At 43.1% G+C, this 26,857-nt stretch overlaps 1 protein-coding gene across 6 annotated transcripts in view; it reads left to right on the forward strand.

The window, feature by feature from the left end:
- Positions 1–26,857, forward strand: part of MYO3A (myosin IIIA) — a 527,514-nt gene that overhangs the window by 289,947 nt on the left and 210,710 nt on the right. For 5 of the 6 annotated variants that reach the window (XM_063921638.1, XM_063921639.1, XM_063921642.1 and 2 more), the window contains 3 exons: positions 2,233–2,331; positions 2,433–2,547; positions 11,625–11,751. In XM_063921638.1, coding sequence (XP_063777708.1) covers positions 2,233–2,331; positions 2,433–2,547; positions 11,625–11,751 — 341 coding nt within the window. Of the gene's footprint in view, positions 1–2,232; positions 2,332–2,432; positions 2,548–11,624; positions 11,752–17,133; positions 18,544–26,857 lie in introns of those variants that run through there. The other variant, XM_063921644.1, reaches the window with a different exon arrangement.

Here is a 26,857-nt window from a genome sequence, read left to right on the forward strand (position 1 = left end):
CTCTCTCTACACCTGTTATATCTGCCCCCCTGCAGTGCACATGGTTTTGCCCAACTGCTAAAAAATTTCCTGCTGCGGTCAACTTGGAATTACCCCCATACTGTAGCACAATGTTTTTGTTTTTCCTCCCACTTTTCCACAATTAAAACATCTATGTGGCACAAAATGTGATCAAATGAACATAATGACTTATGGCTAATCACCATCTCAGAGGACATGTGAGTATCAATCCATTTTTGTGGTATTAAAAATGCATTTGATTATCTTTTTTGCATTTAATAGCAGAAATCTAGCGCACATTCAGAACAGAGAGCTCTGCTTTAGTGCAACCAGTTATTCCTATCTTATCACATGGGACTACATTAAGGGGCCCGATTCAGACCTGATCTCTGCAGTTGCGTTTGCGCACAGCGGGTGATCAGCGATTAACTGCACATGCGTATGCACTGCAGTGCGCACTCACATCACCAAACAACATCAGGCATCGCCGACCAGCGACAGGATGGTGCGAAAATTCCGATAGCATGGACGTTCGTAAGGTGATTGACAGGAAGAGTCCATTTGTGGGTGGAAACTGCCCGTTTACTGGAGGTAACCAGAAAAAAGCAGGCATTCCCAAGCGTTTTCAGGGAGGGTGTCTGACGTCAGCTCCGGCCCCGATCAGCCTGCTCTAATCGCACTGGAGGAGTCAATTCTGGGCTGTTCACGGACTGCACACACTGGATATTTGCAGCTCGGTGTACACACTTGCACGGGCAAATTTACACTCCCCTTGGGCAGCGACTATCTGAACGCAGGACAGCAAAGTTAACAGCCCAGCAATCAGGTCTGAATTACCCCCTGAGTTTTATCCTGTTGCTGCTGTGGTCATGCACTAAGTATGTGCTTCATTTGAAAATAGGTGCAATCTTGCAATTGTTGGGGTTCTGCAGGTTTGTTAGCAAACCAAAAAAATCACAGTGATGGGCAAAACCATGTTGTACTAGAGGGGATCACTACGATCTGCTGGCGGCCGGCATCCCGGCGACCAGCATACCGGCGCCGGGAGGCCGGCCGCTGGCTTACCGACAGTGTGGCGAGCGCAAATGAGCCCCTTGCGGGCTCGCTGCGCTCGCCACACTACGGGCACGGTGGCGCGCTAGGCGCGCCACACTATTTTATTCTCCCTCCAGGGGGGTCGTGGACCCCCACGAGGGAGAATAAGTGTCGGTATGCCGGCTGTCGGGCTCCCGGTGCCGGTATGCTGGTCGCCGGGAGCCCGACCGCCGGTATACTCAAGACCACCCGTACTAGAGGTGGGGCAGATGTAACATGTGCAGAGAGAGTTAGATTTGAGTGGGTTATATTGTTTTTGTGCATGGTAAATACTGGCTGTTTTATTTTTACACTGCAAATTAGATTTCAGTTTGAACACACCCCACCCAAATGTAACTCTCTCTGCACATGTTACATCTGCCCCACCTGCAGTGCACATGGTTTTGCCCATTAGTGTGCTTTTTTGTGTTTGCTAGCAAACCTGAATAAGGCTGTATGTGCAAGACATAGTAATTTGGTGTTTGTGCCAAGATGATATACTGGTTTCTAAATTGAACTTATTACAAAATAAATAAAATTAATAGTACATTGAAAATAATTAGATAACATTTTATATTTGTGCGACCTATCAGTACTTAGCTTTGGTTATCTAGTCATTTAAGCAATTAATGTAAATTTAAAATTGGTTGCTTTGGGTTTGTGAGCAATTGAATTTAATAAAGGCAGAAAGGATGAAGTTAATATACTGGCTGTCGGGATCCCTGCGTTCAGGAGGCCAACGCCGGAATCCTGACGGCCGGTAAAATGCCGCCGACCGGAATACCGACAAACGCTGGGTATTCCCACTCGGTTGGTGCGTCTACGCCACCAACCGAATGGGAATATTACCTGGGTCAGAGGCGTGGCAACCGCAGCGACCCCGCAAGTAGACTCGGTGCTTCGCTGTCAGCAGACGGCATGGCGCTGTTGGTATAGTAACGGCTGGCGTCCCATCTGCCAGTCAATCATATGTATTCCGGGAAGAAGCCAAAGTTACCTATAACCAAATCCAGATTTTACTGTGTAGATTAGTAACCTGATAATAATAACAATAGTAATAATAATAATAATATTTTTTTTTATCATCAGTGAATCACATATTCTAATAATTAAGTGAATACAATAACAATTGAATTATTTTCTTGTTTATTCTTATAGAGGAGAGAAAAATTTCCATGTTTTCTATTATATTTATGCCGGGTTGTTCGAAAAGAACAAGCTTGTACATTATAAATTACCGGAAAACAAGCCTCCCAGGTAACACAAGACATTAAAGTGAAAGATGTTAGTATACGACGGCAAGAAATTACTTTTCCACTCTCATTTAGAGTGCTAATCATTTATCTTTCACATTTCAGATATCTGCAAAATGAGCATATTAAAATGGTACAAGACTTTATGAATAACACGTTCTATAAAAGTCAGTTTGACTTAATTGAACAGTGTTTCAAGGTAATAGGATTTACAATGGAGGTGAGTGATAACATCTCTTTTCTTCTGACTTACTGGAGTTGGCAGCCAACGCAATAATAATGTGTTCTACATATACCAATGTTATCCTTGAAACTAAAAACATGTATATACTTTTAATTTGATATATAATGTCAAGTATAATGAAACATTATGATGTATTACGTTATCATGTGTTTATTGATTTATTATGTCTGTGTTTATCAGACTGTCGGTCAGTGTATTCATGTGACTTGCTTGTGTTACTATTGTTCGCTATGTTGGAATTTATTTAATACATAATGTCAGCATCTGTAATATAGAGAGCAGGAAACTGTGGCAAGACATTACACGTTATAAACTTAGTGAACAATTGTCACCTGTGCTTTGTAGGTGACCAAAAGAGTAAAGAGTACATATTTGCAAATAGCACTATACTGTGTATCGTGTATGGAAAATATAGTATCTTCCTCAGAGGGATTAAGAAGCAGTAGAAAGCCGGGAAGGGGCTTGGCAGAGTTATGTACTGTACATGCGACATGATTTAGGAGTCTATTCATGAAGAAGTGAAAAGTGTGGAGACTTAAGCCAGTGGAGAAGTTACCCATGGCAACCAATCAGCTGCTACGTATAATTTTATAGAATGCACTTTATAAATGTTATGACAACACTGATTGGTTGCCATAGACAACTTCTCCACTGGCTCACTTCTCTACTCTTTTCACTGCTTCATGAATAGACCCAATATTTAGAGAAACCTCAGATGGAGAAGGGTTTTGAATCCATGATATAGTATTGAAGCACTCGCTGTCAGGCAGCTGATGTAAAGGCAATTAGAACTTGAGATGCTAAAAAGGGGTGTGACACCCCTATACTGTCCAGGTTTCACAGCAAGGCATGTGGGTAGAGGGGGAGGTCGTGCATGAGACAGTATTGAAGCAGGTACCCGCAGCAGTTTAACAGCAGTTGGTGGCTTTAGTAAGGCAGAGTTACATGTGGTAAGTTGGCTAACTTACCTTAGACTTCATCAGTGGAGCCGTGAATTGGGAAAGGAAGTCCAGATACCCAGGTGGAGGTAGTGACAGCTGACATCAGGCGAAGGCAGTACCTGTAGCAGAGGTTTGCCTTCTAACACAGTACAGAAAGTTGAAGTAAAGTGTCATCATCTGAAAGGTCGGTACTCTGTAATCCAGTGGAGACAGAGTATCCTGCTTTGATAAGTGAGAAAGGTGCCTTAGAAGTCAGCAGGGATAAAGACAGCCTCAGTCTCATCAGAAAGAGTGGAAAACTACATAAAAAATCTTACCAGCCACTACAAAGAAGCTGTTCATTGATTAATAACTCTAAACACACCAATGGCCTTATTTATCAATGTTTGATACAATTCACTGAGTGATAAATTGCACCAGCCAATCACCTACTGTCATTTTTCAAACACAGTCTGTGACATGGAAGTTAGGAGCTGATTGGCTGGTGCAATTTATCACTCATTGATAACTAAGGGCATAAGTATCTTTACTCAATATACAACAAACTGATACAGTGGCAAGAAAATTCATGGAAAATGTGTTATTTCATGACTCTTAAATTGTAATAGTTAACCATCATGTTTACTAGCTTCCTTACTGTGGAGAATTTAGTTTGATAGAGACAACTGTTATTCTGTTCTTGAAAAATAAAAGTGTAAGCCTTAACCTACTTTAGAATCACACTGGTGGTAAATCACAGAACCAGGGTCGGACTGGCCCACAGGGGTACAGGGGAAATCACCGGTGGGCCCCACTGCTTGGGTGCCCACTCCTTCCTCTAGGGATCAGGTTCCAGACTGTGCACTTGTATTATACATGGTATGATACATTGCATTACACTGCACAAGTCTATTGTGTATTTCAAGCCTCTGTGGAGGTTGCCCACACCCCCTTTGTAGGCTGAGCACACCCCTAAGTATGGGCCCCTATCACTGCATTCTCCCGGTGGGCCCTTCATGCCCCAGTCCAACACTGGACAGAACAGTACAGTTACAAGAGGCAAATAGCTACAGTGCTACATTACATCACAGGCTATTCTGGATAGGGAAACTGTTTAAGTCTTATACCTATCGAATAACTTCCGTCCCAAACATTATGAGGAGCCATAGAGGAACTTGCCTCTCTGCAAAATCTGTGTGTTAATAGCAGAAGGTTTACTTTTATTAGTGACATATTTTTATGATGCTGTTGTCTGATGAGGGCACATCATATACCAATTAACATTTTTTGAAGTTATGTGGTAAAAACATCCATCTGCCATTTATAATGCATCACCATTGTGCTCTGGAAAATGTGACAGTTTGTGAACTCTCTCTGTGCACCTGCTGGGTGACCTGGAACATGTGACCTTCTGGGTGGTCTGGAAACTGTGACCGTTATTTGCAGCCACCCACTAAGCGGTGATTTTTCAAATTTCAATCATGAGTGGGTGAAAAGGGGTAAAATGTTCCGCCCAGCAAACCTTTGCCCATTTGAAACCAGGCACATCAGCCAGTTGTAAATGAAACCTGAATGACCTCTGGAGACAGATCCAGGGGAAGGGACACCACAGGGAAATAGATGCATAGGATGCAATTTTAGATTTACTGCTGTATAATTAATTTGTCAGACATTGGGGGAGATGGAGCAAACCCTCTAAAAAGGACAAGTGAAGAAGTTGCTCAGAGCAACCAATCTGCTTCTACAGTAGCTATCATTTTATTGAATGTACTTGATGAATGATAACTCAATGCTAATTGGTAGCTTTGGGCAACCTGTCTACTTGTCTTCTTTTTAAAGTTTGATACATTTCTCCCAATATCTTAAATACAGGGTATAGAGTTGGGCTCCAGTCTACAAGAGCAGTAGATTTTTGGAGGTTTTAAACGTGAGTAACTTTAATCATCAATGGAATGGAGGGGCTACATAATTAAACATTATTAGAAAAATTGGTATTGTATACATATGAAAGAGAGGGATGGTGACCTAAAGAGAAGTGTGGTGAATACATCCAGTGTAACAGTTGTAACACTGTAAGGGAACAAGGTGCCGTTTCATGGGGTAAATGTTAGCAAGCAGCAGCTGAGGAATCACACAAGTCCAGTGTGTGGTGCAGCTGGCCACGACCAGTTTTATTAGGCAGAAAACAAAACAAACATCAAAAGAAAATACCTTGCCTGTCCAGCACTAACTAAACACAAGATGTTCCTAACTGTCTCTAAACAAAAAAACACAGAGTTTTCCAGTCAACACTGTGTGGCTCACATGTATAAGGAAGCATACTTCTCTCACAGAGATCCTGCAGTCTTCCCAGGCAGTCTGCCCACACTAATCAGGCTAGCAGCCCTATAACCCACTTACACAGCTGAAACCCTGATTAGCCCTCTGTGAGGTCAAAGACCCGAACTGGGCCCAACGTCTGGAACTTGCCCTATCTTTCTTTCAGGGCCCTTATCCAGTTTTTCCAATAAACTGAAAAGGTTCTGAACTTCTGACAAAACAAAACATTTTCCTAATACAGGAAAGACCTCCTACATTGCGAGGCAGCACTTCTTTGGGTTATCAGTTAACCCTGCCTCTCTGATTGAGTCCAGTACTGCTTGCACTTTAACCAAATGGGACCCCCAGTCTGTACTGTGAATTACCACATCATCCAAATAGGTAGCTGCATATTTTCTATGGGGCCTCAAAATTTTATCCATCGCCCGTTGAAAGGTTGCTGGAGCCCCATGCAACCCAAAGGGTAACATCTTATACTGGTATAGCCCCTCCGGAACCGAAAAGGCTGTTTTTTCTTTTGTGCTATCAGTTTAAGGTATTTGCCAGTACCCTTTGGTCAGGTCCAACGTGGTGAGAAACCTGGCTGTTCCCAGCCTTTCTATAAGCTCATCCACATGGGGCATGGGGTATGCGTCAAATTTGAACACCTCATTTAACTTACGAAAGTCATTACAGAAGCGTATGCTACCGTCTGGCTTCAGGATGAGAAATATGGGACTGGACCACTTACTGTTAGATTCCTCTATGACTCCAAGTTCTAACATGGTTTTAACTTCTTTAGAAACAGCTTCTCGCTCAGCTTCAGGAATCCTATATGGCTTTAAATGGACCCTGACCCCTGGTTCTGTGACAATGTCATGTTTTATTATGGTCATTCGGCCAGGCAGCTCTGAAAATATCTCCCTATTTTGGATGAGAAATTCTTTAACCTGATTGTTCTGATCAGCTGATAATGTCTCTGACACCTTTACTGCGGGAAGCAACCGAGGTGAAGACACCGAAGGGCAAGGCTCTGCTGACAGAGACAACCTATCTTTCCAGGGTTTGATTAAGTTAACATGGTAGATTTGTTCGGCTTTTCTCTTTCCCGGTTGGTATACTTTGTAATTAACCTGATTCACTTTATTCCAAATCTCAAATGGACCCGGCCATTTAGCGAGGAACTTGCTTTCCAAAGTGGGTACCAAAACAAAAACTCTATCTCCGGGAGCAAATTCCCGTATCTTGGCACTCCGGTTATATACCCTCTGTTGAGCACTCTGGGCCTGTTCCATGTGCTCTCTGACAATAGGTACCACGGCTGCAATCCTATCCTGCATTTGTGTTACATGTTCAATAACGCTTCTATAAGGAGTGGGCTGTCCTTCCCACGTCTCTTTGGCAATGTCCAACAGCCCTCTGGGGTGTCTACCATACAACAAATCAAATGGAGAAAACCCCGTAGAGGACTGGGGAACTTCTCTGATGGCCATTAACAAGTAGGGCAACAAACAATCCCAGTTTCTCCCATCTCTATCAGCAACCTTTATTAACATACTTTTTAATGTTTTATTGAACCTTTCCACCAACCCATCAGTTTGGGGATGGTAGATGGACGTCCTGAGGTGAGTGACCTTAAATAATTTGCACAATTCTTTCATGACCCTTGACATAAATGGAGTACCTTGGTCAGTCAAATTTCTTTTGGTATTCCCACTCTACTAAAAACCTGCACCAGCTCCCTAGCTATCGCCTTGGTTGTGATAGTGCGTAAAGGGACAGTCTCAGGATATAGAGTGACATAGTCCATAATTACCAGGATATACTGATGGCCCCGAGCGGACTTTAACAAGGGCCCCACGAGATCCATGGTTATTCTGTCAAACGGGACCTCTATAACAGGCATGGGAACTAATGGGCTCCTGAAATGGGGTCTAGGGGCATGATACTGGCATTCAGGACAGGAAGAACAATATTCAGACACTTCTTTATAAACCCCTGGCCAGAAGAACCTTTGTAAAACTCTTTCAGTGTTTTTTTCTGCCCCTAAATGTCCTGCTGTAACGTGACTATGAGCTAAATCCAGTACCGTTCTCCGATAAGGCTGGGGAACTACCAGCTGTTCCACCACATCCTCACCCTTTTTGACAATGTGGTACAAGAGCTCATTGCAGATGGCCATGTGGGGATACGTAACCCTGTCACCTGGTACCACAGGTTCCCCATTAACAATCTTAACATTCTCTCTAGCCTTTATCGAGGTAGGATCCTTTAACTGTTCAGACGCAAACAGATCCTTCTTTACCTGCAGGTCAGGCAAGCTTTCAGTTCTAACTACTATGTCTCTGTTCCCAGCAAGAGGGTCCTCACTGGATTCCCCATCTGTCACTTCCCCAGCCAAACTAGCAAACGGCAAAGGGTCAGAAAGTTCCGAAGACACACGTACATCCATAAAATCACCGGTATTATCAACTGGCTCTTTACCTCTCACATTTGTTGATAAACGTGATTCCCACAGTTTCCAAAAATGAGGAAAATCCCTCCCTATTATGGCCTCATGCACCAGGGTGGGGACCAGTCCTACTTTAACAATTGCTGACCCACAACAAGTTTCTATATTCACTTCAGCAGTGACATAATGTTGGGTAACCCCATGTATGCAAGTTATCCCAATAGGTATTTGCTGGACCTTTAAGGGGTTCACTAACCCAGCTTTCACAAGGGTAACTAAACTTCCTGAATCTAGCAAGGCCTCTACCCGGTTACCCTCTAAGAACACATCACACATTTGTTTTTCCAGCTCAGGTGAAGGTACCACAGTACAGGCTAACCTAGCAAAGAAAGACATTCTGCGACATTCAAAGGCAGCATCACATTGCATGGGTTCTTGCGTGACTGGGCAATTGGCAATAACATGACCTGGCATACCACACCTAAAACATTTAACCACACGATTACCAACCCGTTTGGGCAGCATAGACCGTTCTAGCCCCATTGGCCTGTCTCCAGGGCCAGTGTTTACAGTCTCTCCAGCCTTGCGTTCTCTTAACCGCCCAGCAACATTTTCCCATGGAACAGTCTTCACAGTCTTCACTGAAGGGCGCTGTCGAGGATCTATGGGTTGCTGGGTGGTCATCAGTAGTTCCTCTGCCGCCAAATACCTCTCTACCATGTCCACTAATTGGTCAGCAGTATCCGGGTTTCCATGGCTCACCCACTTGCGCAGGACCACGGGCAAAGATCTCAAATAGCGGTCCATGACGACTCTTTCAACCATCTGGGGACCAGTTAATGTCTCTGGCTGTAACCCTTTTTTTTAGCTGAATAAGGTTGTCCATCTGGGAGCGAGGAGGCTTCTCCATGGCGTACACCCAACGGTGCACCCGTTGTGCTCGTACTGACAGCGTGACTCCCAGGTGGGTCAGGGTGTCCGTCTTTAGTTTATCGTAGTCCTGAGCCTCAGCAGGGCTTAAATCAAAGTACGCTTTTTGGGGCTCACCTGACAGAAAAGGCGCCAGCAGACTGGCCCACTGTGCTTTCGGCCAGTTCTCACGCTCGGCAGTCATTTCAAACGTGGTCAGGTAGGCCTCTACATCATCAGCCTCTGTCATTTTCTGCAGGAAGTGACTGGCCCATATAGAACTAGAGCTGGTCGTAGCACTGACGGCCACATCTCCAATCCGGGCTGCAAGGCTCTGCACCACTTCTGTTAAGGCCTCTCTATCCTGACGCTGTTGCCTGTAAAGTTCGTCAATAGCCACCTGCTGCTGTCTCCTATTTTCCTCCATTGCTACCTGCTGCTGTCTCCTATTTTCCTCCATTGCCACCTGCTGCTGTCTGTTGGCCTCCTGCTGAGCCGCTGTAGCTTCTAGCAAGGCTTTGAGCAGTTCCTCCATGTCGACAGATTTTTCAGGCGGCTTTGTAGCTGCTTTTACCCAGGACATATATCAAATCCTCAGGGCAAGTCTCAGCAACTTCACACTGGGCTGTATCTGCACAAACCACCGTTTCCCGCAGGCCTCATAAAGCTGCAGCTTTCACTTATGCGCAGAACGGCATACTCGCATTCTCCACCAAGTTGTAACACTGTAAGGGAACAAGGTGCCATTTCGTGGGGTAGATGTTAGCAAGCAGCAGCTGAGGAATCACACAAGTCCAGTGTGTGGTGCAACTGACCACGACCAGTTTTATTAGGCAGAAAACAAAACAAACATCAAAAGAAAATACCTTGCCTGTCCGGCACTAACTAAACACAAGACGTTCCTAACTGTCTCTAAACAAAAAAACAGAGTTTTCAAGTCAACACTGTGTGGCTCACATGTATAAGGAAGCGTACTTCTCTCACAGAGATCCTGCAGTCTTCCCAGGCAGTCTGCCCACACTAATCAGGCTAGCAGCCCTATAACCCACTTACACAGCTGAAACTCTGATTAGCCCTCTGTGAGGTCAAAGACCCGAACTGGGCCCAACGTCTGGAACTTGCCCTATCTTTCTTTCAGGGCCCTTATCCAGTTTTTCCAATAAATTGAAAAGGTTCTGAACTTCTGACAAAACAAAACATTTTCCTAATACAGGTAAGACAAGAACCTGGGACAAACATACCTGCCCTCAAACACTATTCCAGTGTTCTTGTCACACTGGGGGTAATTCCAAGTTGATCGCAGCAGGAAATTTTTTAGCAGTTGGGCAAAACCATGTGCACTGCAGGGGGGGGCAGATATAACATGTGCAGAGAGAGTTAGATTTGGGTGGGTTATTTTGTTTCTGTGCAGGGTAAATACTGGCTGCTTTATTTTTACACTGCAATTTAGATTGCAGATTGAACGCACCCCACCCAAATCTAACTCTCTCTGCACATGTTATATTTGCCTCTCCTGCAGTGCACATGGTTTTGCCCAACTGCAAACAAAATTCCTGCTGCGATCAACTTGGAATTACCCCCACTATATTTACTGTACCTAATTATGAGTAGCATTTTATACCCTGTAATTTGCAGGTGACAAGGTACATGCAATGCAACTAAAACAATTTAGATTCAATATAAATGTAGAAATGGGTTCTTTACTGTGAGGATGATCAGACTAAATCAATTAGTTAACGGAAAGGTGGTTATCTATCTTTTCTGGAGTGAATTAATTAATGCATTTGCCATATATTGGGCAATAAAATATTATTTTCTGTAAAGATACATTTTAAACAGCCTCACCCTGATATTTGTCTCTGAACCAACAATAATTTATAATAATGGAATTATCTATTATAGTATCCTTCTATTATACATACTAGTTGGCTCAGCGAAAGGCAAACTAAAGATGTATGACATACAGTATAAAAGCTTATTCATCAAACTTAAATACCCCTTAAATCATGGGCAAAATCTGTTTCTGCATGATTTAAGTAACCCTGTAACTGACCAAAAGCTGAACACAGGAGACCTCAAAGACATCCAGCGTTCCGTTAAGTAATGTTGGATGTCACAGCGCCATCCTTTTCATTATGACTGCGATAGTCACCACTTTAGCAAGTTCGGAGGAGCAAGCTCTTTTAGACCCCCGAAAAATGACATTGTAACTAAAGGGCAGCAATATTGGAAATGTTTTGCCACTGTACATGTGCAGTAAGTTGCATCCAAACATGGTAGTAAACTTCTAACAAGGACTATATAATTCCTTATCTTATTGTCGTGATATGCAGCAATAAGGACTAATACTTTTAGGACCCCACAGTGACCAATGATAAATAGGCCCTATAATGTCACATATCTGAATGTTGGCTTGTACGTAATATTGACACTATACTGATGAAATGGATAATAAGGATAACTCTTGCTTTCAGGAACTCGAAAGTGTGTACAGCATACTCGCTGCTATCCTGAATGTCGGGGACATTGACTTCACTTCAGTGGCATCAGAACATCAGATAGACAAAAGCAATATCTCCAATCCATCAGTACTTGAGAACTGTAAGAGTACCTCTTTTTTTATCCACTTAGATTAGTTTTTGTTTTCATTTGATTTTTCTTGCTGCTGTAGCCTAAAAATAGCCTATAATATTTTTATTATAATTAATATTGTTATCAACATAATATTGTATATGTCTTTCCTAAACAATTACATAAATTTGGATTCATTGGGGTATATTTACTAAGCTCCCGATTTTGACCGAGATGCCGTTTTTTCATCAAAGTGTCATCTCAGTCAATCTCGGTCATTTACTAAACACTAATCACGGCAGTGATGAGGGCATTCGTAATTTTTTTCTAGTTCAGGTAAAAAATTACGAATGAATACACCATCGGTCAAATTACGCCTGTTTAAGTATGAATCTCGGTCATTTACTAAGAAGTGCAAAGCAAAAAAACCCAAAACACTGCCGTGAAAAATTACAATTCGTAAAAAAGTCCTAAAAAAAAACAGACCTGCTTTTTTTATTCGTGATTTGAGATGCATGCAGGGATCCATGAGATCCGTGCATGTATATCAGTGGGAAGGGGTTGGAAAGTGCTTTTTTTTGCCAAAAAAAATTGCGTGGGGTCCCCCCTCCTAAGCATAACCAGCCTCGGGCTCTTTGAGCCGATCCTGGTTGCAGAAATATGGGGGAAAAAATGACAGGGGTTCCCCCATATTTAAGCAACCAGCATCGGGCTCTGCGCCTGGTCCTGGTCCCAAAAATACGGGGGACAAAAAGAGTAGGGGTCCCCCGTATTTTTAAAACCAGCACCGGGCTCCACTAGCTGGACAGATAATGCCACAGCCGGGGGTCACTTTTATACAGCGCCCTGCGGCCGTGGCATCAAAAATCCAACTAGTCACCCCTGGCCGGGGTACCCTGGGGGAGTGGGGACCCCTTCAATCAAGGGGTCCCCCCCCCCCAGCCACCCAAGGGCCAGGGGTGAAGCCCGAGGCTGTCCCCCCCCATCCAATGGGCTGCGGATGGGAGGGCTGATAGCCTTTGTTGTAAAATAAAAGATATTGTTTTTAGTAGCAGTACTACAAGTCCCAGCAAGCCTCCCCCGCATGCTTGTACTTGGAGAACCACAAGTACCAGCATGCGGCGGAAAAACGGGCCCGCTGGTACCTGTAGTACTACCACTAAAAAAATACCCAAAAAAACACAAGACACACACACCGTGAAAGTATAATTTTATTACATACATACACACATACATACATACTTACCTTATGTTCCCACGCAGGTCGGTCCTCTTCTCCAGTAGAATCCAAGGGGTACCTGTTGAAGAAATTCTACTCACCAGATCCATGGGTCCAGGCTCCTCGGCAAATCCAGGGATAATCCACGTACTTGAATAAAACAAAAAAACGGTTGCCCGACCACGAACTGAAAGGTGACCCATGTTTGCACATGGGTCACCTTTCCACGAATGCCAGAAACCCACTTTGCCTTCTGGCTAAGTGGGTTTCTTCAGCCAATCAGGGAGTGCCACGTTGTAGCACTCTCCTGATCAGCTGTGTGCTCCTGTCCTCACTGACAGGCGGCACACGGCAGTGTTACAATGTAGCGCCTATGCGCTACATTGTAACCAATGATGGGAACTTTCTGCCCTGCGGTTGACCTAAAGTGACGTCACCGCTGAGCAGAAAGTTCCCATCATTGGTTACAATGTAGCGCATAGGCGCTACATTGTAACACTGCCGTGTGCTGCCTGTCAGTGAGGACAGGAGCACACAGCTGATCAGGAGAGTGCTACAACGTGGCACTCCCTGATTGGCTGAAGAAACCCACTTAGACAGAAGGCAAAGTGGGTTTCTGGCATTCGTGGAAAGGTGACCCATGTGCAAACATGGGTCACCTTTCAGTTCGTGGTCGGGCAACCGTTTTTTTGTTTTATTCAAGTACGTGGATTATCCCTGGATTTGCCGAGGAGCCTGGACCACTGGATCTGGTGAGTAGAATTTCTTCAACAGGTACCCCTTGGATTCTACTGGAGAAGAGGACCGACCTGCGTGGGAACATAAGGTAAGTATGTATGTATGTATGTGTGTATGTATGTAATAAAATTATACTTTCACGGTGTGTGTGTCTTGTGTTTTTTTGGGTATTTTTTTAGTGGTAGTACTACAGGTACCAGCGGGCCCGTTTTTCCGCCGCATGCTGGTACTTGTGGTTCTCCAAGTACAAGCATGCGGGGGAGGCTTGCTGGGACTTGTAGTACTGCTACTAAAAACAATATCTTTTATTTTACAACAAAGGCTATCAGCCCTCCCATCCGCAGCCCATTGGATGGGGGGGGACAGCCTCGGGCTTCACCCCTGGCCCTTGGGTGGCTGGGGGGGGGGACCCCTTGATTGAAGGGGTCCCCACTCCCCCAGGGTACCCCGGCCAGGGGTGACTAGTTGGATTTTTGATGCCACGGCCGCAGGGCGCTGTATAAAAGTGACCCCCGGCTGTGGCATTATCTGTCCAGCTAGTGGAGCCCGGTGCTGGTTTTAAAAATACGGGGGACCCCTACTCTTTTTGTCCCCCGTATTTTTGGGACCAGGACCAGGCGCAGAGCCCGATGCTGGTTGCTTAAATATGGGGGAACCCCTGTCATTTTTTTCCCCATATTTCTGCAACCAGGATCGGCTCAAAGAGCCCGAGGCTGGTTATGCTTAGGAGGGGGGACCCCACGCAATTTTTTTTAGGATTTTACTTTGTTTAATTTAAAAAAAAATAAAAATACGAACCCCAGCACGGATCACACAGATCCGGCCGAGATTGATTGTAAAAAAAAACGGCAGTGTTTTGCTAATCACTGCCGTCAAATTAGGTAAAAAAACACGAATGACATCGACATCGGAAGCAAAGAAAAATACGAATACGACAGCTTAGTAAATTAGTCGTAATCAATTCAAAAAGTTGCAGTTTTACACTGCCGATGTCATTCGTGATTGAACTTTGACCTATTTTCGGAAATTACGAATCTTAGTAAATATACCCCCTTTTATTGAAAACCAATTAACCATCAGTATACGTTTGGTCTGTGGAAGCAGTGATGGGTGTGACATGGCTTGTCGAGTTATCAGGTCAACCGACACAAACTGTCAACATGAGCATTTTGACAAGGGCCATGTTGACGTTCTCCATGTCTACCTGGATGATATGTGTGCCCAGAAGATATGACGTCATACATACCCAGATGATATGACATCATACATACCCGGATGATATGACATCATGTCTACCCGGATGATATGACCTCATACATACCCAGTTGATATGACATCATATATACCCGGATGATATGACATCATGGGCTAAATGTAATAGAGTGAGAGATTTGGTAAGGTTTTTCAGGTTTGTTTAAAACGGCAATCATTTACACAGCAAAACCAGGTTGATCTTGCTGTGTAAATGATCGCCACTTTAAAAAAAAAAACTGCAAACCCTTACCAAATCTCTCGCTTTCTGAAGCACTTACTCTATTACAATTGGCCCCATGTCTACCTGTATGATATCATATCATACATACCTGGATGTAATGACATCATGTCTACCTGGATGATATGACATAATGAACTGTCAACAAACCATCCCTGGTGGTCTAGTTGCTTCTTACCTTCTCCTGGCAGCAGCGATGGCTCCAGCATCATCTTCTGGGTCCCGGTGATGCTGTGTCACCTACAGACCTGGAATGCTGCAGCATACTAGTGAGTATTTCTTACCCTATCCCTAACCCTCTCCCCACAGTAAGTACAATGTGGCAAAAAAGTATTTCAGTAGGTAATCCTGTATAATGATTTATACTGTATATTATTGCTTTGGAAGTATATTGCTTATTCTCATATTATCTGGTTGTTATTATTATCTAGTTATTATTATTTATAACTACCCTTTGTGATGGATATATTTGAGATCATTTGCAAATGTAATAATTCTATTTCTTATAATTATATGAAACAGATTTGAGGGATTCACAATGCTATTGATATTACTTCCAGGGCAGAGGGTAAACTTTCACTAAGAACAAAGAGTCAGTAATTTTATACAGGTCACAGTAACCTGAGGTGGCTGCTGATATCTATAATATCTGTAATAATTGGGGTGATAAGTGTGAATTCTTTATTCCTAATGATCACTCAAGGGATGATATGAGAATTCTTGGTTATACATATATTATTTACAAGACTGTTGTTGGATACTGTGTCTTATTGTTTGATATTGAGCCATAATTATATTTATACAATGGGAATCAAGCTTCTAGAAATGTGAAGCATTTGTAGGTTGCTTTGCTTTCACCACTCTGTCCAGTTCATCTGGAGACTGTGCTGTCCATGCCATGAGCTAAAGCCTACAGTCTTGTTCTTTTCTCTTGAGGTAGTTCTGACATAGCCTTGAGGTATGTTGTGGATCATTATCTTACTGTAGGATGAACACTTGATTAACTAGGCATAGACTACAGTACAGGTCTTCAACCTGCGGCCCTCCAGCTGAGTGGAACTACACATCCTGGAATGCCCTGCCTCAGTTTTAGCCTGCCTTAATAGCAAAACTGGGACAGGGCATGCTGGGATGTGGAGGGCCACAGGTTGAAGACCCATGGACTACAGGGTATTATACTGTGCTGCAAAATGCTAAGATAGTCCTTTTGGTTCAGGGTGCCAGTCACTTTGTAAAGTTGCTGGCATGGGATCCAGTAAAAGAGCCCCAGACCAACACACTTCCTGCTCTTTGTTTGACAGCTGGTGGAGCTGAGGAACCATACTGTACTGTACTTTTGCGTACTTCTTGCAAAATGAACCAAAGTTTTCACATTTTGATTAATCAGTTTATAAAACCTTTTTCATGTCTTCAGTAGTCGACTGGTGGTGCCTCAATGACCAGGCTAGCCTCTTTTTCTGTTTTTGCCATCTTATCAGTGGTTTTGTTACAGACACTCAGCCTGTCAAACCTGCAGCTTGAATCATTGTCTTCATAGTTAAAATTGAAGTTTGCGTACTTTGACCATTGTTAAGCTGTACTTCAGGCTGTTGTCCCATGATCCTATTACATAAGATGTTTACTATCCAAAACTTGTCTTCTGAGTCTCTTGTGACTTTGTATCTGCCACCTCAACCTATCAGAGTGCAGTTTCCAAGTGCCTTTTTATGGTGTTAGGGCACTACTCACTGACACCTTGGCTTTCTTTGTCATTTCTTTAAAGGAAAGACCTACACGTTTAAGGGTTATAATGGTCTGTCTGTATTCCTTTGTTAATTGCCTTTTTCCTCACCATTATGGTAGCAATATATTATGTCTTGCAGTGCAGTATTGTCCAATTAATGTTTCAGAGGGTGTAATAACAGTCTGATTCCCCACTGCTTTCATGCTTTTAAATTTTGCTTTCTCTGAATAATCAATGGAGAGAACCCACAACAATGCCCAGAGAGAATCCAGAAGAGTGACCAGCAGGAGACAACAACAGTGTCCATAAAGAAAGCACAACTGTGCCTAGAGAGAGCCCACATTAATGATTAGAGAGAGCCAACATCAGATACCAGAGAGAGCCAACATCCGTGACCAGAGACAGCCCACATCACATCATATACCAGAGAGAGCCAACAACAGTTACCAAAGGGAGATAGCAACAGTGAGCAGAGGGAGCTCACAACTGTGACCAGAGAGAACCAACAACATTGGCCAGCAGGAGCCCAGAACAGTGCCTAGAGAAAGCTATAACAGTGACCAGGGACAGACCATATCACATCAAATGCCAGAGAGAGCCAACATCAGTGATTAGATAGAACCTGCAACAGTGCTGAGAGGGAGCCAATAACAGGGTGCAGGAGATAGCTAGTATCAGTGACCAGAGAGTGCCAGCAATTGTTCCCATAGAGAACCTGCGACAGTGCCCAGAAGGAGCCAACAACAGTGTTTAGCAGGAACTTATAAGAGGTCTAGTAAGACCTTGATATAGCGTTTTTCAGTCCCACCTCTGCAGGCATCTCCGGCCCTCAACTTCTGTCTTGACTGCCGCCATAATCATGGCCATTTCCGCAGCCACCGGAGCTCTTCTTCAGAAGACCTTCCTCCTCACTCCCATCAACAAACTTAGCCACTCCACTCTGCTGCATTTACTGTAATAGACTGCGACTGGGCGGAACTGTGATACTGCTCACTGTGGCCGCTCCTGATTGGGTGATGGTCTGTGAGCTGCAGTTGGCTCATGGGTGGTACCAAATTCAAAATGCTATGGATCTATTGGAAGAACATAAATCCTTGCAGATTCAGGCTAGTCTCCACCATCACCACAGGAAATGGAATCCGCATCAGTGTCACATAAAATTGACTCCCACAGGACTGCCCAACGAAAGGGCAGGTGACTACCCACCTCTGTCCCCACTGCCGGGCACCTACTCACACTTATTGATCAGAAACTTGTGGCTGGCACACTACAGGCTCAAGCCTATAATTAAAGAAAGAATTTCAGGTAGAGGTGCAAATAATTAAAATGAAAACAGAGATCTTAGCTGTCTGCTATGTCAATGGATCTCACTTACCAAAGGTCCAGTCTCCTCTTCCAATTTAGGAGGATGTCCAATTAGCCCCGGTTTTTTACCAGGGCTAATTGTCCCGCCGGGGGCTATCTAATTAGCCCTGATAAGCCGCCGCGTGCCGCGGCTTATCAGGGATTTTGTTTCACCTGCCTCCGGCAGGCGAAGCAGAATCCCCGGAAACAGCCCCGTTTTCGGCCAAAAATGGGGCTGTTTCACACGAAAACTCAAAGGTTTCAATGAACCTGTCTGTTTTTGGGAGAAAGGGTTTTTTATTTTTACACGCGATCTATCTGGATAGCCTGTAAAAAAAAAAAAAATCGGTGAAACATCCGAAAAAAGTCAGACAAACGGCCGAAAACGACCGTTTTTCGGACCCGATGTTTTAACTGGGATAATTGGATATCCCCCTTAACCTGCGCTTGGCACATGTTACTATTCCCAATCGTAGTCCACATGGGTGGTAAAGTATGACTCATGTCGACCTTTTAGCGTGTCTCCCAAAGTCATTTTGACCTTTACAATGTCGACCTTTTGTCCACGTTGACCTAATGCATGTTGACTATTATTGGTCGACCTATTGACTGTTAACCTTAGTACTGTCAACCTATCAACCAGATACCTACTTAAATACCTCCAGAAGATTTACTTCATATCCACAGGGGTACATTTCTGTGCCTTCCCTTTCCAGAGCACTAACCCCCAATGCATCGGATTAAAGTAATGAATTTGATTCTATCCATGGGTAAAGTGCTATAACATGTAAGTACTAGATCATTTATATGCAAACAAGTAAAAAAAATCCAGTGACATACAAGTGATTGCCCCCCCATTGTGCACCTGTCGCCCAAGGCAATGGCATTGTGATGATGTTTTAAATATATAGTTGCTATGCTTTCTCCATACATATTTATAGTTTTACTTTATTCAACTACTCTGTGACCTTACAATTACAGTACCAACAATTTTGAAGGAAAATATGTGAGGAAGAACAGTAAAAATATTTATTTCTTTTTTAACAATTTTTTAAGCAAACATAAGAAAACCCAGCAAAACTAAGTATATCCTACAAACAGCAGCTGTGTTTAAACTGCTGAGGTTTGATGCATATTAACATAACGGTTTCTGATGGAATGAAAAAAACCAATCACATTCAGAGAGCTCAGCTAAACCACTGCTGACACGTCAACACGTATCCGCTCATATTTGTGCAAAGAATTTTTTTGGGCAGAAAAATATATTTCAAATATTTCATAAGCTACTCAAATGCAATAAAAGACGCTGATTCTGAGTAGAGAGGAAAACAAAACAATGGGGGTCATTCTGAGTTGATTGCTCGCTGCTGATTTTCGCAGAGCAGCGATCAGGTGAAAAAAATGGCATTTCTGCGCATGCGTATGACCCGCAATGCGCACGCGTGACGTACATGTACAAAGCTCTTTGTGGTTGTGCTCGGGTTCTAGCGAAGTTTTCCTTCGCACTGGCGGCCGCAAGAAGATTGACAGGAAGGGGGCATTACTGGGTGTCAACTGACTGTTTTCAGGGAGTGTTTGCAAAAATGCAGGCATGTCTGAAAAAACGCAGGCGTGGCTGGGCGTTCGCTGGGCGGGTCTATGACGTAAAATCCGGACACGAAAAGGCTGAAGTGATCGCAAGCGCTGAGTAGGTTCAGAGCTACTCTGAAACTGCACAAACTGTTTTTGCAGAGCTTGGCTGCACATGCATTCGCACTTTTGCTAAGCTAAAATACACTCCCCAGTGGGTGGCGGCATAGCGTTTGCACGGCTTCTAAAACTAACTAGCGAGCAATCAACTCGGAATGACCCCACATAGCAAATAATGCACCTGGACAAATCATGTTTCATTGCAAAGGCTGGAAATAAATTTAATTTTTTTTGCATGCAGGGTAAATACCTGCTGCTATTGCATGTAGCCCACAAATGATGTGCAGCTTTATTTTTACTGAAGTTAGGGTTACCACCTTTTCATTCTCAGATTCCTGGACAGGATGCATGGCAGTGCGGTTACAACCTTTTTATTAGTCACATTTTATTGCCCTTTAAATGCCATCAGCTCTATATGCATCTTATAGGCCATCAGAGCCTCCACTTGCCCCTTTATATGCCATTAGGGCCACCTTATGAAAATCTGCAATACAAATTGTTTTATAGCAAACCTTATATTCACAAATACATCTCTAAAAATGATTATGATAAAATATATGTACACATACAGTATGTGCTCCTGATAGCTAGCTGACTTCACTTATTTCTTCCCTGCTATCTTTATCCTTTGGTGGGTCCCTTGCATTTCCTGATCTGTGTGCATGCATTTATGAGGGTAAATATTGAAACTGTAAAAGGCAATGGGGGAGATTCAAATTTTTGAAAAGTCATTTGGGAGTCTGTTTTTTCTCATCTAATAGACAGGGAAAAACAGACACCCAACCGACTATTCAAACATTTGAATCTGCCCCAGTAAATAATAATATGTTATATACAGTTTGCTTTTAGATTGAAATTAAAGATGTTATGCATAAAAATAACCATTATATTCATTAGAGAGTGTCTGAGTCCTGGGTGTGGTGTGATGGGGATGACTTTACATAGTTCACGAGTTTGGATGCATTAAGTGGTGGGAAGTATGGAGGCATGATGCATATTATGTGGAAAGATGAGGGGGTGTCTAAAAGCTGAATGTTCTCACTTTAACAAATCTTTACCTTTGTTGATTCTGTATCTTGATCTCTTAATGGTAATTATGTGGCATCTGCCTAACATGGTCTCCTGTCGAATATGTGAACAGATGGTAAGACAGAGTCACAGTCCATCTACACATCCTCTGTACGCTATGTTCTGTGGTTATCGTCAGTGCTTCTAGACGCAAGGACATCCAAAGAGTGAATTACATTTTTGTACCATGTAAATATTTACTCATGATTGCAACTTTTTGAAACAGGGAAATCTTCAGTTAAAAAATAAAATGTATCAAAGATATTTTCAAGAACAAAGTGATACTTTGGAATGAAACTCAACTGATTTCCTAGAAACAGTGTATAAAGATTTATATACAAGAAGGAATTCCCCATACAATAAAGGCCTAAACACTCTTATTAATGGTGACTTTTATTACAATGGTCAGTGAAGTCCTTCAAACTAAATACCTTTTATCCAGGAGTGAGGAGGGTCTGTAATAGGATAACTCTTTTCACTTTCCTCCTCTTGGTAGAATTAGATCAGTGTACAGTAAACTGGACTTGGAGATGGCAGTATCTCAAGGAGGAGCAGAGGGCAACAGAATGGAGTGATGTGTCCTATGATCCACTAGAGTGCACAGAGGCAGTGTACTCCTCAGCCCTCCCTCAACTCAAGACTGCAGAGCAGGTGGTGAGTGGAGTGGAATGGCAGAGGACAGAGGAGCACTTCTGCATGGAGCCTGCCCTCTGTACTTACTCTCTGCTCCGCTGCCCTCCTGAAGTGTTATGTTAGGGGGAGCACTTACTTTCCCCCAACTGTGACTATGCTGCTGAATTAGCATCTGGTACTTCTGTAAGGTACAGTAGAGTCAGAGCAGAGGAGGCAGGCTGGGGGTTGGTGGAGGCAGAGCATCACGGATGGGAGGCACTGATTTCTGAACACTAACCTTCCGGGATTACTATGCCATCAGATTCTAGACAGATCCTGTGACGTCTGGATTGTCCAGAGGAATCACGGACGCGTGGTTACCCTAACTAATAAGTTGTTTGGCACTTACAATCATGTTCCTCTCTATAGCAAGTACAGCAGCCCAAGCTTGAGAAATGGATAGTTTTTTTTTTTTTTTTTTATTTGTTGAAGCATGGATAAGAACATACAAAGTTCACAAAGTATTATAATACAATAAAGATATAGTGAAACAATGGTATAACATCAGTGAAATTTTCTGGTGAAAGTCATTAATTATCAACCCGTAAGGAAAGTCAAAAAGTAAAAGAAGAAACCATTATCACTTGGCGACCATAGTTTGAGGTTACAAATATTCGATCCAAACCCTTAATAGAATACGTGGCTACCACCTCTCATCTCAAACAACAAGACAAATAAAAAAAAAAAATTCTCTCTCTTTTTCCCTTTTTGTATAGATTAGATCAATGGTTCATCCAAGGCAATGGGGGGGTCCCCATCAAGGACACGTAGCCCGTACCACGAGGTCAGACGCAGACTCTTATAGATTCCCTCCCGTACCGATAAAGGTTGTGTTGCTATATAGCTTTCCCATACATCAAAGAAAGGGCCCACCCGTCTATCCTTATCAAACATGGTTTCCAACCAGTCCATCCTAAAAATGTTATGGAACTTTTCCTTGTATAAGGAGATTGAAGGGGGACCTGGATGGATCCAATTCTGTAAAATTGTTTTTTTTGCTGCCGAGCTTATGGCCAAAAGCAGCTTTCTCCCTCCCTTGGTTATACGCTGCGATTTTGAGGGGAATCCGAAAATGGCCCACTCAGGGGAGAAAGGGACATAATTTAGAAGCTTAGTTTCTGCATCTCGTTTGATTCTCATCCAAAAGCCTCTAATTATTGGGCATTCCCAAAAGCAATGAAATAAATCTGCCGCGTCCTTGGAGCATTTGGGACATCTATCAGAAGGGATTAAGCCCATAAGGAACTGTCGAGTGGGAGAGAGATATGTTCTATGTATAACATTGTAAAATAATTCCTGATACATGTTTGAGGAAAGGAGTTTACATGAGTTGTTGAGAGATTTCAAAAGGTCCTCAGTAGAGAAGGTTGGAAAATGAACCAACCATTGACTCATTCCAGTTCGTATATTGGTATGATCAATAGGGTTATCAAGGAAGGTGTAGTGGTAGGAAATCGCTTTTTTTTTAGAGGGACCCTTCCGCATCAAAATGTCCAAGGGATTATCCCAGTCCAGGCTTTTGAATTCTCTCAACACCTGGGCAGTGTAATGTTGTGCCTGTAAAAACGCTACTGGGTAGTATTGGAGTATATCAAATTTAGTCGCTGCTTCCGAGAAAGTGAGGGTCCTCCTGTCCTTGAAGTGGATTAAATTCCCTATTGAAGAGATCCCCCCCACCCGCCACAAGGTGAAGGGGTGAGCCGCCATGCCGCCCTGAAAGTCAGGATTTTTGCAGAAGGGGAGGTGAACAGATAAGTGACCATTAATCCCGCCCTTGTGTCTCAAAATATGCCAGACCTTCCTCGTGTTCCACAAGAGAAAATTATCTCGAAGAGCCATCGGCATATTCTGGTCTTGGATGTGGAGAAAACTAATTATATTTAAGTCTCCCAGTAGTTGAGATTCTAGTACCGTGTTTGCATAAATATTGGTTCCATGTATCCAATCAATTATATACCGTAGGTGAGCTGCGTGACTATAACGCACTATGTCTGGGAAGTTAATGCCCCCATGTTCCCTAGTCTGGCACAATTTAAGAAAATTAATACGGGGACGTTTACCTTGCCAGATAAAGGAGCGGAAGAGACTGTTAATGAGTTTTGCATCTCTTTGAGTAAGGAGCAAAGGGAGAACCTGTAACAGATAGAGCAGCCTAGGGAAAGTGACCATTTTGATCAGATTCGCTCTTCCTAAATAGGAAAGAGTTAAATTTTTCCAGCTAGCCAATTCTGTGGAAATAGTAGATATGGCTTTGCTAATGTTGTGTTTATATAATTGAGAAGGATTTCTAGATAGAGTTATGCCTAAGTAGTTGATAGATGAAGAAGACCATTGGATGGGAACCCGTTCATTCCAATGCGGAATAGACCCACCATGCCCTAGAAGCATTCCCACTGACTTGTCCGCATTGATAACCAGTCCAGAGATCTCGCCATAAGAATTAATTTTATCCAAAAGAAGAGGGACTGTAGTACTAGGATTGTTAATGTACAGCAAGAGATCGTCTGCGAAAGCCGAGATTTTCACCTCACTTGACCCAATACGTATTCCCCTAAATTGTGGCCAATGTTGAAGGATCCGTAAAACAGGGTCCAAAGATAAATTAAAGAGCAAGGGGGAAAGCTGTCAGCCCTGTCGGGTGCCTCTCTGTAAGGCAAGCGTGCTACTTCTTAAACCGTTAACCAAAATTGAGGTAGAGGGAGATTGATAAAAAAAAGAAATGAGTCGTATAAAATTTTCATCAAAGTCCCTCCGTTCTAGAACAGCAAACATATGTTGCCAAAGCACTGTGTCAAATGCCTTATGAGTGTCTACACTTAGCACCATATTATCTGAGTTGGGAGACTGCATAGAGGAAATGGTCGCTGCAATCGCAGATCTTATAGCCCGAACCGAATGCCGACCCGCTACAAAACCGAGTTGATGGTCAGTGAGTAAATTCGGTAGTATTTGTTGCAGGCGGTTAGCAATAATTTTGGACAAAATTTAAAAATCAGTATTCAATAGCGTAATGGGCCTATAAGAACCCAATAATTGGGGATCCTTATCTGGTTTCGGCAATAAAATCGTGTATGACTCATTAAATGACGGGTACAGTGGAGAATCTCTGTATATAGTTTGATAAAGCTCATGCAATGCTGGAATAATATTGTCATGTAGGATTTTATAATAATCTCCGGACAGGCCATCCAGTCCCGGGGCTTTTCGTGGTGGAAGTTTTTTGATAGCTTGAGAGATTTCCTCTAAAGTGACCTCTCCACTAAGTTGTTCGTTTTGGGCCTGTGATAATTTAGGGAGGCGGGCTTCCTGAAGAATTCTATTTTGTGATTCCGGATCTATTTCCTGATAAGCATAAAGGTTGCTGTAATATTCATGGAACAGATGCAGAATTTGTTTTGAGTCTGTAACAACAGTACGGTCATACGGGTTTTTGATGGCCCCAATGTGGGTCTTAGTCTTCCAGGGGCGTGACATGTTAGCAAGAAGTCTACCCGCCTTGTTCCCCCACCTATAGTATTTGTGTTTGGAAATCTCCAATAAATGTTTAGCCTGAGTGAGAAGAAACGATTCCAACAGACGCCTAGCTTTTCTATATGTGTCTAAATTGCTGTCATTCGGATTTAAAGAATATGCAGCAAAACTGGCGGAAGCCTCCTCCCTCAAGGCATTATACGTGATTGTGGATTCTCTCTTTTTTCTAGCCACATAACTTATTATGTGTCCCCGCAACACCGCCTTTGAGGATTCCCAGAATAGAAGGGGAGAGTCCCAGTGCTCAATATTATCATCCGTAAATTCTGCCCATCGAGCATTAAGATAAAGTTTAAAATCTTCAGAATCAATTAAATGAGAAGGGAATCTCCACAATCTATCCGGAGACGAAGCAGACCCCACAGTCAATGCAACGGAAATCGGGGCATGGTCCGAAATCAGAATGTCATGTAGGTTTGTGTTGGAGAGATTCGTCATCAAAATGTCCGAGATCATAAAATAATCTATTCTGGAAAAAGACCTATGTACTCCCGAATAAAACGTGAACGATCTATCCAAGGGATTAAGCAGTCGCCACGGATCCGATAAGCCTAGAGATGTTGCAAATGTCGAGACAATTCCCCATTGAGAGGAATGTGGATTGGTAGCCGGCGGAGATTTGTCTAAAGTAGGATTTGCGACCGTGTTGAAGTCTCCCCCAATTATTAAAGGGAAATTGTCCCTCTGGTTAAGGATCTGCAACATATTATTAAAGAAGTTATGAGATTCTACATTCGGGGCGTAAATATTGACTAAAGTATAGTTGTGGTTATAAATTTGAATATCCATTATTATAAATCTACCCTCAGGATCGGTAAGCTGGTTCAATATATTAAAAGGTAATGATCTGCGTAGCAATATGGCGACACCTCTGGACTTGGTGCGATAAGGTGCATCGACACACAGGCTTATCCAAGGGGCACGAAGAGAAGAACCCTCCCCACTTTTCCAATGGGTCTCTTGAAGAAACATTACATCCGCATTAAATTTCCGTAGATGATTAACAATGCGTTTGCGCTTCACTGGGCTGTTGGCACCACTCACATTCCAAGATACTATTTTTAGTCGGGCAGGGGCATTGGGGTCAGTACACCTTCCAGGCGGCATGGCTAGCCCACCCCCCCAGGGGCAAATGAGGACAAGCAGACATTAAACTGTTTTGAAGAGATTGAGACTATACTTTGTAATGTGAAAAAAAAAATTAGACTGAGAGAATGTTTTGTTACCATGAGGGTGACCGCCACATATCCTGTACAAATAGTTATGAACATAAAAAAGCATCCATGCTTCAAATCAACACTCTTTCCAATTTTCCTGTAGCAGTAGCAAGTATCGTAGGAGCCCCGCAGCATTATAGCTACTTGGGACCACTAAAGCTTCCCAAAAAGAAAAAGAAAAATGGGAACAGGTAGGCCATAGGAGGAAGAATAGTATAATACCACACGTAAAGAAATAAACCCAATAAACAAAAAAAACAAAAAAAGGGGGGGGGGACAAACGAAGGTGAAAGTCAGTTTGTGGTGGCTCTGGCTATCTGCCAGATTGCAATAGGCATGGATCCAACAGCTCGATCCGTTGCCCCCGGAAGCTCCCCGAGTCCCAAGTCTCTCCGGGGCAGCACTAGTAGGCATAATGACCAAGGAGTCCCCCGGGTCCGATC

Source organism: Pseudophryne corroboree, chromosome 5 (assembly GCF_028390025.1).
Source record: "Pseudophryne corroboree isolate aPseCor3 chromosome 5, aPseCor3.hap2, whole genome shotgun sequence".
NCBI lineage: Eukaryota > Metazoa > Chordata > Amphibia > Anura > Myobatrachidae > Pseudophryne > Pseudophryne corroboree.